General features: G+C 42.7%; 1 protein-coding gene across 1 annotated transcript in view; it reads left to right on the top strand.

The window, feature by feature from the left end:
• The first annotated feature begins 433 nt into the window (after positions 1-433).
• The window catches only part of LOC139463725 (outer dynein arm-docking complex subunit 4-like), a 220,632-nt gene continuing 204,464 nt past the window's right edge, over positions 434-16,601 (top strand). Inside the window, exons 1-2 of the mRNA XM_071244976.1 lie at positions 434-680; positions 7,533-7,673. Of these exons, the coding sequence (XP_071101077.1) occupies positions 528-680; positions 7,533-7,673 (294 nt within the window). The 5' untranslated portion in view covers positions 434-527. The remainder of the gene's footprint in view (positions 681-7,532; positions 7,674-16,601) is intronic.

The following is a 16,601-nucleotide window of genomic DNA, read 5'->3' as shown; positions in this document are numbered from 1 at the left end:
TAAATAATATATGGGGAAAATGCGTGAACCATTACGCAACGAGTTGACAATGTTGTTTTAGGTATTCCCGTTTGCGCTAAGACGGAACCCGGTCGCAAAAATGGCCACGAGAGGGGCACGAGTCGCTATTCGGCTTGTCCCGGAATAACACGAGTTGGTCACGAATGACGGAGAAGGGCGTGTGGTGACGATTGGCAAGAAGATTGTCCCGGAATAACACGAGTTGGTCACGAATGGAATGCCCGGAAGGCGTGTTGCAAGACACAGTTTCGACTTTTCCTTAATTATACTAAGAATGATAATGCATTAGAATGTAGTTAGATATGTCTGAGTTGGGCCATAAGTTGTTGTGTAAACAAGAATAGAAATCACGCGCGCGCAAAATATGAAAATGCGACACTAAGAAGTAAAGCTAGCCGTTTCTAATAGCAACTGCAAAGCGAAAAGGGTGCCCTAACGAAGACAGGCGAGGGGATCATTCTGCTGCTATTTATCTTTGTGAACCGAAATTTAAATTGATTTTAATTATGCCAGGTCGAGGGCGTGGTCGCAAGGATAGTGAAAGTGATAATGGCACCGATAATCATGATGCCCAAGTTACCTTTGAAACGCACCGGGACGAAGGGGAACATTTTATTCACGTGAAGCAGTACAAAAGAGCCATTGCAAGCTTCTCAAAGGTACGCATCCGAAATTTTACCTGCTCGTTATCTATATTTAAGAAGTAAACGACATGTGGTCGTTGTTTATCATAACATACACTGAAAATGACCCCAAATAAAACTCCCCTTTGATATCATCAATTGTTATTTTGTTTGGGGTTACAATAACAAAAAAATAGAAGTGACGTAGGGCTGGGACAGGTAACTCAGGTATTCGGGTCGGGTGGGTACTGAGAAGGACCCTGGTACCCACAAGACTACCCGGAACCGTGGTTAGTCACGTTCGGTGTCTGATGCCTAGAGCTGTTTTCAGTTCTCATTATTCCTCACCACTCAGTTTCTTGTTGATTACGGAATGGGATGAATGTACCAAATGACATTGGGATCACTCATAAGTGTTGTAGAGTAAAGTCATGTGACACCGTGCCTACCCATCATCTGTCACCTATTCAACCCTTTCCGTTCAGTTTCATAACATCTCAGGCATGACTAGGTAAAGTTGTTTAACAGTCTGGACGTAGCTCAGTTTGTTTGCTGTCAGGCTAACAATCTGATAGTCGTGCCGTACCTATTCTCACAAAAACTGGTTGCTTGTCTTAGTGACATGTGACCAACAGCAGAGAAGTAGTATAGGTAATGGGGGTTCTGCTGCAACTCCACTGGAGCCAGATTTATATACCTATACTGCTACTACAGGTGGCATTTTTTATGTGTAAATGATGATGCGATTCAACGATAGTCATAAGTTTAAGTTAAATTGACTCTAGCTCACCACCACCTGGAGTCAATCAATGCTACCATTAGTACAAAAACAATGATGAGATTAAACTAAATTGTAATGAAAATATTATCTATTATTTTTACTAATACGTATACCATTATTAAGCATTGGGGCTGGTCATAGAGCGCCTGGATATCTGAAGAGTAGAAGATGGCGGTACATAAAGTGAACATGATGTAAATACAACGTTTAAAGGTTGGGGGTACAGCAACAGCTTGAAGTGGCTTTTTTAGTTGAACAGGTCTATGTATAACATGATGCCTCACCAATACTGAATATCCTCCAGTGGCTCGAGGTCCTGGAGGAGAGAAGTAGTTATATGCATTATATCGTTTTATCCGGTTTTGGCAGTCTCTTTATAATAAGTTCGATTCCCGACATGGGTACAATGTGTGAAGCCCATTTCTGGTGTCCCCCGCCGTCATATTGTTGGAATATTGCTAAGAGCGGCTTAAAACCATACTCACTCACTCACTGTAGAATTCAACATGTATCTTACCATAAGATTGGAATTGTTCATTAAAGTGAAGAACATAAGTCAGTAACGGTTTCTCTGTCTTTCTCAATGATGAAATGAGGAACACCTGTATTACCCAGCAGTCGTCCATTAGAGGAAGGGAGAAGAATGAGATGACCCCTACTGTGGCTGAAGGACTATGTTCAGTGAACCATGAACTCTCAATATGCTATGTCTACAACATGTATAACATGTACAGGCATTCCCATATGTTCATATTGTAAACACTGTCAAATGAACATTTTTCATAGAGTACTGTAATATCAGCGTCTTGTAGTTTTGTCCCCCGCTGTGTGATCGCGCATGGAGGGGGAACATAGTATTCACGACTGTCTGTCCGTCCATACGTCCTTCCGCAAAAAGTTTTGGTGTGATATCTCAAGAACCAAGTGGTACATTTCATTCATATTTGGCCCCGACGTGTATATAGGGGATGTCTAGATGCCAGTCGATTTTGGTGATCCTGACTTCTTTTTCAAGGTCATTACGAGAATTTCAAGATTTGGACTTTGCAATCCTTTTTGGCGTGATATCTCAAGAACCAGTTGGTACATTTCATTCATATTTGGCACCAATGTGTATACAGAAGATGTCCAGATGCAAGTCAATTTTGGTGACATTATCATATTTTTCAAGGTCATTTCGAGAATTTCAAGATGTGGACTTTGCAATCCTTTTTGGCGAGATATCTCAAGAACCAGGGGGTACATTTCATTCAGACCATGTTAATAAACTATTGCGAGCAGGGAAAGGGGAAATCCTCCACACCTGCAGGAAGCAACTCCTATTTGGGCTGTTATAGTCAAGTTTTTCATTGCCAAAAGAAAGTTTATTGCAATGGAAAGAAAACAGTATCCTGGTGTTCTTGCATGAGCTGTTACTGTTCACAAGTCACAAGGCAGCACATACAGTTCAATGGTTGGTAATTTGACAACAGAAAAACACACACCATTATGCAACGGACTTGTGTACACAATGCTTAGTAGGGTTACCTCAAGACAAGGGCTACATCTAGTTGGCTTTGATCCCCAGAAGATAAAAGTCGATAAGTATGCTCTTAGGAAATGTAGAGCTGAAAGAGGATGATTTGTTCTCTTGGTAGTTTTCCCTGCTGAGCATTCCACAAGATTCACTTCTGATTGGACATCTCAATGTACATGGACATTACGATCACCTCCTGACTGAAGAGGGCGGTCGGGTAGCCTAGTGGTTAAAGCGTTTGCTCGTCACGCTGAAACCCGGGTTCGATTCCCGACATGGGTACAATGTGTGAAGCCCATTTCTGGTGTCCCCCGCCGTGATATTGCTGGAATATTGCTAAAAACGGCGTAAAACCATACTCACTCACTCACTCCTGACTGAAGAATTCACCAATACAATGTCAGTGCTATACCTTACAGAAACCCAGAAATACACCGATTCATTCCTGCACAAGGCATCTGATCATGTAGTAGCAATGCTAGTTTAGAGAGATCTGAGTTAAACACAGTTTCATTGGCCAACATCTCTGGAGCTGATGGCAGTTATGGTTCAGACATCTGTATTGGTTGTTGTCGTATACCGACCTCCAGGTCCACTCAGGAACTTTCTGTGTCTTTTGGATGAAGCTATATCCTCACCTCACTCAGGAATGGGGAAAACATTTCTGACAGGAGACTTCAACATGAATAATCATGTACAACTCTGTCAGTTGGTGAACAAATTTGACCTTCATCTTGTGCAAGGCAGACAAAGATCTATGCACACTAAGGGTGGAGAACTTTATCTGATATTCACCTCTGTCAACACTCTTGATCCGACACAACCAGTCCCTGTCTTCGTCACTGACCACTTCCTGGTGTGGGTGAAGATGTAGAAGGTTTGTAACCCCATGAAGCATAACTGTACTTGCAGGGAAAATGTTCCACCAACACACTGAAGTACAGACTACTAGTTGATTTTGTACTTTTTGAATTGAAATCCTTTCTTATGAAGTTATTCTTCAGTGTCCATCATCTTAAATCACAACTTCCTGTTTTAGATAAAAGAAATTAAAAGTGGTGTAGCTCAAATTTTTGTGGATATCATGCAGAAATATTGTGTAACTACTTTAGTTAAATTTAAGGAAATTATGTACGTATTCGTTTTGTAGTGTGTGTGTGTGTGTTTGTAGGGGGGGGACATTGTCACACTGTGACAAATACTCACAATACCCACCAACAACATCACAGTGTTGTGGTGCCTGACAATGCACTCACTCCCTTCTGCTGCAGACGTTCAGGTTCTTTCATCTAGTGGATCATCTGGGATTAGACTTCATAGTCCAGCACATTCCCGGGTGTTGGAACGTCCTTGCTGATGCCCTATCCCGGCCAGACTGGATGGCTCCCACGGAGTGGAAACATCACCCAGGTGCATTCCAACTTGTGATTCAGCGCTTCGGGCAACCAAACATTGACCTGTTTGCTGCTCACCAGAACCACGTATGATGTATGTCCCCCTGCTCCCAGGCTTAGGCCGTAGATGCATTCAGCATCCCCTAGGAAGGATTAAAAGCGTACGCTTTTTACACCTCCTGTATTACTTCCCAGGGTAATACAAAAGATCACAGATACAAAAATCTTTGGTGGCCGGCGAGGAGGTGGTTCATCGACCTCAAAAAGCTTGTAGAAGATGATCAACTACCCCTCCCAGAGTGCTCCAACCTATTCATCCACCCTCATGGCAAACTACCTCACCCAACGCCAGGCAGCTTTTGTTGGCACGCTTGGTTTAAGTGCAAAGGACTATTCAGTGAGGGCATCTGTTGCTCTGGCACATCATCCCTCTACCAGGGGGTTATACGATGACAAGTGGAAATCATTTGAAACCTTTCTGTAAGGCTAAAAATCAAGATTCCACGACAGCGACACCGCAGTTCTTAGTCGAATACCTCTTACACTTGCGTACCAAAAGATACTTGAGGGGTACATTACAACATATTTGGTAGCGCCTAATTCACTGTTGGCCATTCCAGAGAATTGCAAAATAAACAAGTTCCCAGAACTACAGGCCCTGTTACACTCTTTCAGGCTTGAGGATCAGAAGGCCAGATTCCGTCCCCCGGCATGCGATTTGAATGTGGTACTTCGAGGTTTTGAGCAGGTCCCCCTTTGAGCCCCTCATGCATCCTCATTTTATAACAATACCAAGAAAACAATTTTTCTCTTTGCTTTAGCCACTGTGACTTGCGGGCGAGCAAGTTACACACACTGGACATCAATCGTCTCCATTTTGAGCATAGTACGCAGGGAGCAATATACCTCAGGTTGTGCTGGGATTTCATAGAGAAAAATCAACTTCCAGGCCAACTCAATTGTACCATCCCAACAATTGCAATGATTGTGGGGGTTGATGATGAGGGTGAACTCTTGTGCCTGTTGTCCACCGCTCCCAAACTAGAAGTGGCTCGTGGAATTGGTTATTCATTCCGGTATTGTGTATATCCACAACCGAAGTTAGTTGCGACACCATATCTCTGTGGTGATGTGCAGCCATCCTGCAGGCTTACGAGATCGCTAACCTTGATCCGCCGAAAGCAATTATTCTCTTAGAGCAATCATGGAAGGATGTTTTTTGAGAAACGACATAGTTTTCACCAATCATTATCCTTGCAAAGAAGCATTCTAAGATGTCAAAGCATCCGTAGCTTTGGTCCTCTGGCAGTAGCCCAGCAGGTGAAAGCAGTAAATTACTGGTGCAGTCATATCTGTCTTCTACCTCACCAGCTACTGTGTCCAGCTTATTATACATTGAAATTACTTGATGATGCAGCCAGAACAACTTGAGCCACAAAAAAACATTCTGTTTCCTAAATTTAAACTGTTGGTTGGTGTGGTTACAGGATATCATCGGTTCCATCCAAAGCATTTGTGAGACAGCACTTCTTGAATAAATGGCTGACCATTTCCTCTGGGATTTCAGACAAAGCTTCCAGTATCCAAGTACACATACGTCATAGTTCGGTACAACGGATGTGGCCAGATGTTGTTGTTGTTTGCTGCCCTTTGGCCATCCTTCTATCACAGAAGAGACTTAAAGGGCTTGTTCAGCGAGACGTCCAGTGGCTGTAGAAGACTTGTAAACACCCAGGGATGATTGCTAAATCCATCTCTTCACTGATGGCAGGTGATGGCTATGGAATAGGTCTGACTCAAGTAGACTTTTCTCTCTACGCTGGTCAACAGGTCTCCTCTCCCACACTGTTCTGACCCAATCTTCCGTCATGTCTTCATCAAACCAGCCCTTTTCATGTACGCGGACTTTGACTCCTTTTGGAAAAGGCTCGTTTCTTGAAAATCACATAGGGCAGCAAATTGTTGCCGTCTCCTGTGACAGCCAGCATCACTGTGAAGTGGTTCTTTTCGGTCCCCGTAGTTCTGATTGTGACGGTCTTTTCTCCTTTAAAACTGACCATCTGCTGGTATGGTATGTCCCAGGTGACAGGTGAAGGGTCTGTGTTTCCAATCTGGGCGAGGCTGTAATTCTCTCTCATGTGACTTGATAACAAATCGCTGAAACTCTTGTAGCTTGTCTTCAAAGTCAGCTGGCAGTTTCTGATGGACAGCTCATGACGACCCCACCCAATGCTGGCCTTGAAATCACTTGGATGTTGAGGCCCTTTATGTGGATATCAGTCGTACTAATACCCACGACTGCCATCCGACACTCCTTCACCCACTCTATCAGCTCTACCTCTACCACGGAGAAGGGGGCTGACTTTCCCCTGTCAGCTTTCTTAGTTTTTGGCATGACCACCAACTTGGACAGTCTTATGTTGGCCTCAGCACACCCATACGTTCATCCAGATGCTTGGTTGCCATTTTCCTCTGTGTACGTAACAATCTTTAATTTCTCTCCGCATTTGTAGAATGTTCTCTTTGATGACCATGATTAAGAATGATGAAAAATAAAATTTTAGTCTTAGATACATAATACCTGTATGTGTTTATGCAAATCTACTCATACTCATGCATGTTACGTAGTGGAAGGCGACGATCACATTTCTACCTTCCGTCCTTCAAACTCCACATGAAAATATACAATTAATGGGGAACTAAATGTGATTCTCTTATGATGACATATGTGGGAAATTAATGTGATTCTCTTATGGAATAGATGAAAATATAGAAATTATGTTAGCTACATGACCACATATTTAGGAATAATTGACTAACTAAAGGAGCAGGTACACACTTTACATTTGCAAGGACTGTGAATATTGGTGCACGTTATATCTATACGGACCTTGAATAGTTGTCAACAACAACGAAAAGTAAAGTGTGCCTTGCTCCATCAAACAAAAAGCCCACACTGACTATTTTAATGCATCAAAGTAGAATCCAGTTGCAGCATGTGCTACAAATGCCACGATCTGTTTTCTGTTAAGCATGTGGTGTTTTACGAATTGTTCATGTTACAAGAATCGAAACAATTCTGATGTTTTTTTATTACCTCTTGTCAACAATGCACAATGTATTTTTGCTATTTTAGTATTTAACATGTTGTTCATTTGCTAATCTCTATTTATCATATTATGTTATTTGTTTTGTAGGCCCTAGAAATGCATACTGGAGACCGTGTATGTTTAGTCCGACGCTCCAATTGTTACCTTATGCTTGGAAATGCAGAACAGGCCCTTGCTGATGCTAATGAATGTCTGGAGCAAGATGATGAAGGGAAAAAAGACATAAAGGTAAATATATATATACATATACACATAATGTATTTCACATGGGAATGCTCAACATTTGAATGTCTACAATATTTGCTTGAGTATAGTGCGCACCCAAGCATAATCAGTCATGTTGACATTTTGTTTATACATTTTTTCAATTTCCGATGACATCTGTTTTATTATACAGATATAAACACATTCTAGTTAAAATGTGGAAAATATATTTTTTGTATTACAGTTGGTAAAAATAGAAAAGCATTGTTATAATTTAAGAGTGTTTTATCTTTTTGGTGAACAATTTGTTAGAAAAGGGCAAATGTTCTGTTGATGACATGGCATTGTGTAAGGTTTGTAATATACTGGAAGATGAACATCATGTGATACACTGCAATGTAAAAAGTCTTTTACCTTCTTTGGCAACATTTCTGCCGAGTCTATGCAGAGACTAAAACTTATGAGTAAAATGCGGGTACTCCACAGAATGTTGGTAAAATTTTTGTAAGCTACTCAAGGACTCAACATAGCTACTAGAAGAACCTGCATAGCTCTGTGGATATTTTCGTAACTAATTGCCCCTTTTCTGGGCCAAATTAGTTTTTATGACCACAAGCATGGCGTCATATCCCATAACAATTTAACATGGTCTATGATTAACCTGTAGTCTGCTGAATTGTTCTCAGGCTTCTTACAGCTGCATGCTGTATTAAGTTTAGCATAAGGCGCTGTGAAGAAAGTGGGTGAGTTCAAAGAGCCATTGCTACACTAACCATGGGACGAATGAATCAACATTATGCACATTTATTCCTGATGGAGAAATACACATTTTTATTTTAAAATATCCTGACAAATTTTTTAAACATACATAGATTAAGACCAAAGCGAACATAATTTTTTTAAATTTTCTTGAACTTACCCGAATTATGTTATTTTTTACTTATCCTGCATTACTCCTTAATGCATTCACTGCTTACTTACGACAACTAGAAGGACAGCCTGCGAAGGTCCTGGGTGAAGAAATAAAGTTGTTGTTCTCAAGTCCCAATCAGTGGCCTTCCGTCGCTGTCCTGTGACCTTGATGACACCTAAGGTCATCTTCACATCACTGCTTGTCGCAGCACAGCTAGGACGTGTCCAAGCGGAGCTCTCCTTTTGGATTAATTTTAGACCTTCAGTTTGTCTACAATCTTAAAAATTGATCTGCGATGGGTGATGTATTCTTTTCATATTACTTTCACCATGTTGTGTAGTTTTATATGAATTAATTAGGCGTGTAAAGACTCTTGTCTTTTTTCCCGCCAAAATAGTGTTGTTCGCCGCCATTTTGAATTGTGTTACAATCGTTTGCCTGCCAAGGTAGTCATATTGTTTACAATTCTCAGCTACGTATGTATAACATATTCTTATGTTCTTAAATACTACTAGCTTTGGCGTAACAGTGAGTTGCGTATACTCAAATTATTGTATACTTTTTCAACTCGTTAAAAATATGGTTGCCGAATCTACGGCATTCTTCCAGTCCCGCTTTATCAACAATTCTTTTATTGCGTACCTATGTTTATGCGATTAAATAGGTTTTTGTTGGTCTTTTTGGTTTACATTGAGTTGCGTATATGAACGATTGTATACTCTTGCAACTTGTAGTTTTGCCGATAGATTATTGTTCAATTCTATGGCATTATTCCAGTACCGCTTCATCAACAATGTGTAATTGTGTAACTTATGATTGAGCGTGGTACTAATTGTCGTGGGAAAAATCTTACAAAGATTATCATCCACGTTGTTTGGTCTGTACGCAGATGTGCTCTCCAAACCCTAAATGAAAATATAAATACCCTTGGTTTACATTTAGTTGCGCATACAAAAAGATTGTATACCTTTGCAACTCATAATTTTGCCGATAGATTAGAGTTCAAATTCTTCGGCACTCTTCCAGTATTGTCTCATCAACAAGGGTTTAATTGCGTAACATACCTTTGAGCATTGTACTAATTGTCGTGGAAAAAACCTTACAAAGATTATCATCCACGTTGGTTGGTTTGCGCGCAGATGTGCTCTCCAATCTCTAAATGTAAATAGCCTTGGTTTACATTGAATTGCGTATATAAAAATATTGTATACCCTTGGAATTCGTATTTTTGCCGATAGATTACTGTTCAATTCTACGGCATTCTTCCAGTACCATTTCTTCAATGGTTTAATTGCGTAACTTATGTTTGCGTGGTGTACATATTGTCGTGGAATATTCGCCCAAAGCTCTTTATCCACGGTTCTAGGCATGCACGTAGATGTGCTCGCTCAAATTCAAAATGTAATTTTTGTGTAAATCTCTTATTCAACGAGTTTACTATATAAAAGCAGATTACTCACAATCATATTTTGCAGTTATTCCGTCGTGAGACGAGAGGAATGTCACTATCGCAGAATAGCGAATGACATGGTTCGGTCATTACCACCCAACCGTTATTATCAGCAGGTATTATGACGCCTGTGACTGCAGAAGTACACCATCCACCGAAATCAACAATACCGGAGGATTTTGTGAGTATCGTAACTGCTCTTATTTTTTCAGCCGCCGGACACTTCCAGATACATGTATGTTAATCTGTGAGGTCGGCGACAGCACCAGCGTATCAAGATGCTATGGTGGGGGTAGATTAGACGCAAGCCTTGATCCAGTCAATACTTTTGAGCTTTGTGTCTGATTTATCTGCGCCGAGCGCAGCACTTGATTACAACCCAAGCACTTCTATTACGCAAGCGACGCACGATCAGCTTAGCGCTGTTCCAACATATCCAGCATAGACATGCGCCGAGCGCAGCGTCTGACTGCTACCCAAGCGCTCCTATCACGCAAGCGACGCACGATCAGCTTAGCACTGTTCCAACATATCCAGCATAGACCTGCGCCGAGCGCAGCGTCTGACTGCTACCCAATGCGCTCCTATTACGCAAACGTCGCACGATCAGCTTAGCGCTGTTCCAACATTCCAGACCTGCGCTGAGCGCAGCGTCTGCGTACCAATCAAGGTCTCTACAATGACGTTAGCCCAAGGCTTACAGTGTACTCGGTTACGTAACCGGCACATGATCAGCTTAGCACATGTACCCGATTGGGAAGCAAACCATCTCGTGTCAGTAACGCCCTCCCCTGATAACAGGGTAAATAAGAGGGACACCACGAGGTCATTGGAGGAAGACTTCTCCAAAACTCACTTTTGCTCCGTCATTTAAGCGACCAATATCGTCAATGTTTGCAGTGGATCAGAATCTATTAGAGGATAACCCTATCTGAATAGATCACTTTCAAACTATCGTGTTTTTCCTACAGCGTCAGTTTGACCACAGGAAAATTCATCTTGAGACCGTTCTGACGGAGATTACCGTTACACCCAAGACTTTATAGCGTTTCCAACTGAGATGCTGGTTTCAAGGGCAGTCTATTACGTCAACCTTGGTCATCTACTCCCCTGTTCAACGAACAGATCGCAGACACGCACGTCAAGTTCCCCAAAAGCTTGGAAAGTCCAAGCGGGCTGGCAAGTCAGGGAATTATAAGCCTGGACGCGCGTTTCTCAGGGAAGACCAGCATTCCCTTACTGAGAAGGGAGTGGCAGAGACAAGTCTCAAGGACGATTTCGTACTTATCGCACTATATCATGGTGTCCGTATACGGGTAGAGATAACCCCACCGTTGACCACAGTTTGATTGGGAAAATCCAACATTGATATACTGTTGGTAAGAAGAGCTGTAGAGTGGGTTCACAACCCAGTTTTTACACCGGGGTTTTATCCTCACACCTACCTGGTACTCATGAAGGACCCAGACAAGATGAGAATGATCCACAATCTCTGTGTTCAACGAACGTTTGACTCTTGATCAGTCTCGACTATCCATCCCAACCGTAGACTTTTCAGGTCCAGTTCATTGAGGTTCACTACCAATGGTAGTATTTCCCATTTGACATGTCAGTGACACTTATGGCTATTTACAGGAGTAATGAAGCCAATAACTATCTACACGTGACGAACACTTGGTTCGAGTCGTAGATGGAGGGCGATCTACTGTATCATCAACACATGTCAATAACTGGGATAGACAATCAACGAGACGAAGTCGGGAGTATTCTCCTTCCTATTGACTTCAGTTCATAGGAGACCTGTTCAAGACAGACCAGGATATCCTATCTGTACCGAGGGACAGATGGCACAAGTTTCTACTTCTTTTGTCATCTACTCTACACCAACCACACACACTTCGCCAGTGGCAAGTGTTGCTAGGGTTAATCACCTCGGCACAGGATGTAACTAGCATGGGCCGCTTACAACTGCGACCAATTCAATTTTTTCCTGAACCCTTACATCAGGAGTCAGGATCCACTCAAGGCCATCACTCTACCGACTAAGCTAGAGCCTTGCCTCAATTTGTGGCGTTGAATGTCTGCGGAGTCTCTTTATTCGGGTTTTCCCCGAATACACACCTGTTTGTGGACGGCCCCTTTCAGGGGTGGGGTCTTCACTTACAAGACCAGATAAACTCAGGGCTATGGCCCGGCGCTCAATGGAAGTGGCACACAAACAACTTGGAGTTGGAAGCTTTAATTCTGGCTATATCACATTGGCAGAATCAACTACAGTTAGCCCGACTCGCAATATCCACAGACAACAGCACTGTGGTGTGGTGCCTGTGCAATCGGGGAACAACGCACTCCCACTCTTTACTTCTAAGGACATTCAGATTTGTTCCATCTAGTGGATCGGCTGTGACTAAAGTTCATAGTTCAGCACATCCCCGGATGTAGAAACAGACTGGCCGATACTTTATCACGTCCAGACAGGGTGGTTCCCACCGAGTGGAAATTTCTCACAGAAGCATTCCAGTTACTGCTTCAGGAATTCAGGCAACCAAACATTGACTTGTTTATTACTTGCCTAGGCCACCAACTCATGACGTATATCTCCCCGTTGCCGGATCCGCAGACTTGGGCGGTGGACGAGTTCAGTATCACTTTTGAAAGGCAAAAAAACTAACACTTTTCTGCCACCACTTTTACTTCCCAAGGTGATACAGGGGATCAAGGAGACAAGGTATCTCGATCTCTCCTTTGGTCGCACCCTGGTAACCGGCGAGAGGGTAGTTCGTCAAGCTCGGAAAAATCTAAAACGATTCACTACCCCTCTCACAGTGGTCCAACCTACTCATCCACCCTCAACAGAAAATTGCCTCACCCAACGTCTGCATGCATGGTTCGTCTTTAAAAGGCGTTTAAGTGCGAAGGGTTATTTTGACACGGGCAGCAAAGCTATACCTTTAATTCATCGTTACTCTCCCAGAGACGACGATGACAAGTGGGGATCACTTGAGACTTTTTACAGGGAAGAAAAGAATCAAGACCCTACGATTGCGTCACAATTCCTAGAGGAATAGCTCCTACATTGCGTACCCCAAAACACTTGGAAGGTAGCACCATTACTACGTAATTGGCTGCAATTATCTTAGTGTTGGCCGTTTCCGGAAAATCACAATGTGATTAAGGTCACGGAACTACAGGCCATATTATGCTCATTCAGGCTTGAGGATCAGAAGGCCAAGTTCCAGCCACCTGATTGGGACTTGAACGTGGTACTTCGAGGTTTGCGAGGGCCCCCTTCGAGCCCCTCATTGCATCCTCATTTTCAAGCTCCTTCCCAGCGCGTGACACCTTCGTTACACTCTCGGTATAGTATAGAGAGCTCCGCGAATGGGCTATCGCTGTGAGGAGCTTGGACATCACCAAGGAAACAATGGTTTCTCTTGGCATTAGCAATGGCGGTACGGGTGAGCGAACTACATGTGATCGACTCAACCCGGATCCGTTTTGAGCATGGGACGCACGGAACGGGACATCTAGGGTTATGCTGGGATTTTATTGCTAAAATCTACTACCAGGCCAACCCGACCGTTCCTTCACCATCCCACCGATATCGACTAGTGTGGGAATCGTACATGGTGAAGTTCTCCTGGGCTCGGTGCGAGCAGTTCGAGTTTTCATTCGACGCTCCAAGACTAGGAGTTCGACGAGGAGTTCGAGGAAGCGGTCATTGATACCCGTATTTACTTTGTCAACGACCGAAGTTAGTCGCATAATTGCAAACACCATATCTCTATGGTTACGTGCAGTAATCCTTCAGACATACGAGATCGCCAAACGGAACTCGCCGAGAGCGAATTACCCTCAAGATCTCAAGGTGTCAGCCTTACCAGGGCTCAACACGGCACTTGTGGTTTTGGAACAATCACGGAAGGATATTTCTGGAGATTCGACACATATTTTCGTTAGTCATAACCTTCGCGTTGGGGCTCTCGGGGATGTCGAAAACGTTTGAAGTTTGGCCCTCTGGTTGTTATCCTGTAGGTTGCCAACCCCTGACGCAAGTAATGAACTCGCCCTATACAGAGCCAGTCAACTTCCATGTGCAGTCACTCACTCGCCGCCAGTGGAAGAATATTAGACAATCTTGTTTGTCAGCGACGGCTCGATGACGTAGTAAGTAAAGAATTAGCTGAATAGCTATTATTTTCTTTATTACTATGCGTGTATATATAGGGAATTTCTCTTTAATTCCTATGTTCAATCTTTTTGATTTTTGAACAACCCTACCGTAATGGCGTTTTGTTTCTTTCAGAACTTTTCCGCTTCACAGTTTATCGACCAACTGGTGTCGTATTGTAGGGTGTGAATTATTGAGGTTTCTGTATTCTGAAGGTTTACCCACGTCCAAACCGTCCGATACAGATGCATTAAGGAGTAATGCAGGATAAGTAAAAAATTTAGTAAAATCTAAATATTTTTTACATTTGTATACTTATCCTGCATTACTACGCTTAAGGCCCACCCGTCGTAAGACTTGCCTCCCCACTTTGGCTTCAGAAACCTCAAAAGTATGTTTTTCTAAGAGCTTGGGCAACAGGCAGTGATGTGAAGATGACCTTAGGTGTCATCAAGGTCACAGGACAGCGACGGAAGGCCACTGATTGGGACTTGAGAACAACAACTTTATTTCTTCACCCAGGACCTTCGCAGGCTGTCCTTCTAGTTGTCGTAAGTAAGCAGTGAATGCATTAAGGAGTAATGCAGGATAAGTATACAAATGTAAAAAATATTTAGATTTTACTAAATTTAAGGTTTAATGTGTTTCATATACTGAAATACAAAAGTTTCTGTGACATTGAATAAGATTTAATACAAAGTTATGTTTTTACCAAATCTGAAACAATTTCAGTTTGCAACAGATAAAAGACTGCGTAGGTGTTCAAATGGTTTAATTTGCCATACTGACTTTAGAAAATGCGTGATTTCATAAAAAACATGAACATGCCAAAATGTCAATTCACAAATCAATAGCGTGTTTGTCCACCTCTGGTTGCGATGCAAGCAATACATCTTCATCTCATGGAATGAACCAGGCGTTGCACAAAGTCCTGTGGGATATCTGTCCATATCTGCTGGAGCATGTTTCGAAGTTCCTGGAGTGTCTGTGGAACATGTGGTTGACGTCAAAGGCGCCGATCCATCTCATCCCACATGTGCTCGATTGGTGAGAGATCAGGGGAGCGAGTTGGCCAGGGGATGACATTCACGTTGTTTTGTTGAAGAAAGGTGATGCCTGGGCCATGACGACGCAAAACTGGTAGAACAACAGGGCCGATGATCTCGTCGCGGTAGCGCTGTCCATTGAGATTTCCCTCTACCACTATCAAACGGGTCCTCTGTCTTGCTGTAATCCCACCCTATACCATAACGCTGCCGCCCCTGAACCGATCTTCTTCCATGACACAATGATTGACGTAACGTTCACTTGAATCCGTCCATCGCTGTGGCTGAGGTGAAAACGAGACTTGTCAGTGAATAGAACTTGTCCCCACTGCATGGCCATCCAGCATAGATGCTGTCTGCACCACTGTAGACGTGCTTGATGGTGGTTTCCTGTCAAAATGGGACGTCTAGTGGGACTTCTGGCGACAATCCCTGCATATCTGAGGCGACAATGTACGGTTTGTGAAGATATTTGTCGGAGGCCAGGGATGCTTCTTGCAGTCACTGTTGCTGGCTGGAATCGATTTCATAGGTGTTTTATTCGAATCCAGATGTCTTGTCGATTATTGGTTACACGTGGCCTGCCACTCCGAGGATGATTTCTGACTGCATTCGTCTGTTGCCAATGTTGCCATAAACATCAAAAATGGTGTTTCTGTGGATGTTGAATTGTCTTGCAACGTCACGTTGACTCGATCCTGCTTCAAGCATACCAATGGCTCGCAGACGCTCATTTTCGGACAGGCGTGGCATTTCGTAATGTTGAATTATTGCGTAATTATTTTGTTTTTCTGAGTGGTTGTTGTCAGCAAGATGCTAAACAATGCATATGGAATCCCGTTAATGCACATGTTTTTATACCCATTCTTGGGTAGTGAAATGTATGGGGCTTGCATAAAAGTCAACTATGGCATGGAATGCATGTTTTTCTGTAGCAGTTGAGTTTTTGGGACTTGATTCCATACATGTACTACAATATTGAAAATCAGACTTTACTTGTTTGAAAAATACACTAAAATATTGGTGTCACAGGAACTTTTGTTGTTGAGTATATAAGGAACCTGATTAAATAAGTAAATTTGTGCAAAAAAAATTCAATAATCATATGATAGTTTTAACTGAGTAGAAATTAACAAAGTTTAGTTATCGGCAAACAACAGCGCAATGGTAAATTATGAACCATTTCAGTAAATCCATTATAAAAACTACCAAATCCTAACCTTCATATGGGCTTGGGCAGTCCCCTTGGAAGGACTAAAAGCGTACACTTTTCCGCCTCCCGTACTTCTTCCCAGGGTCATCCACAAGATCAGGTCAATGCAGGTCGCCCCCTGGTGGCCAACAAAGGCCTGGTTCGTCAATCTCATTCGGC

This window comes from Haliotis cracherodii, unplaced genomic scaffold (assembly GCF_022045235.1).
Source record: "Haliotis cracherodii isolate W230 unplaced genomic scaffold, xgHalCrac1.p SCAF_16, whole genome shotgun sequence".
In the NCBI taxonomy this organism is placed as follows: Eukaryota; Metazoa; Mollusca; class Gastropoda; order Lepetellida; family Haliotidae; genus Haliotis; species Haliotis cracherodii.
The sequence above is the reverse complement of the archived record's forward strand: the minus strand, read 5'-3'. Positions and strand labels throughout refer to the sequence as shown.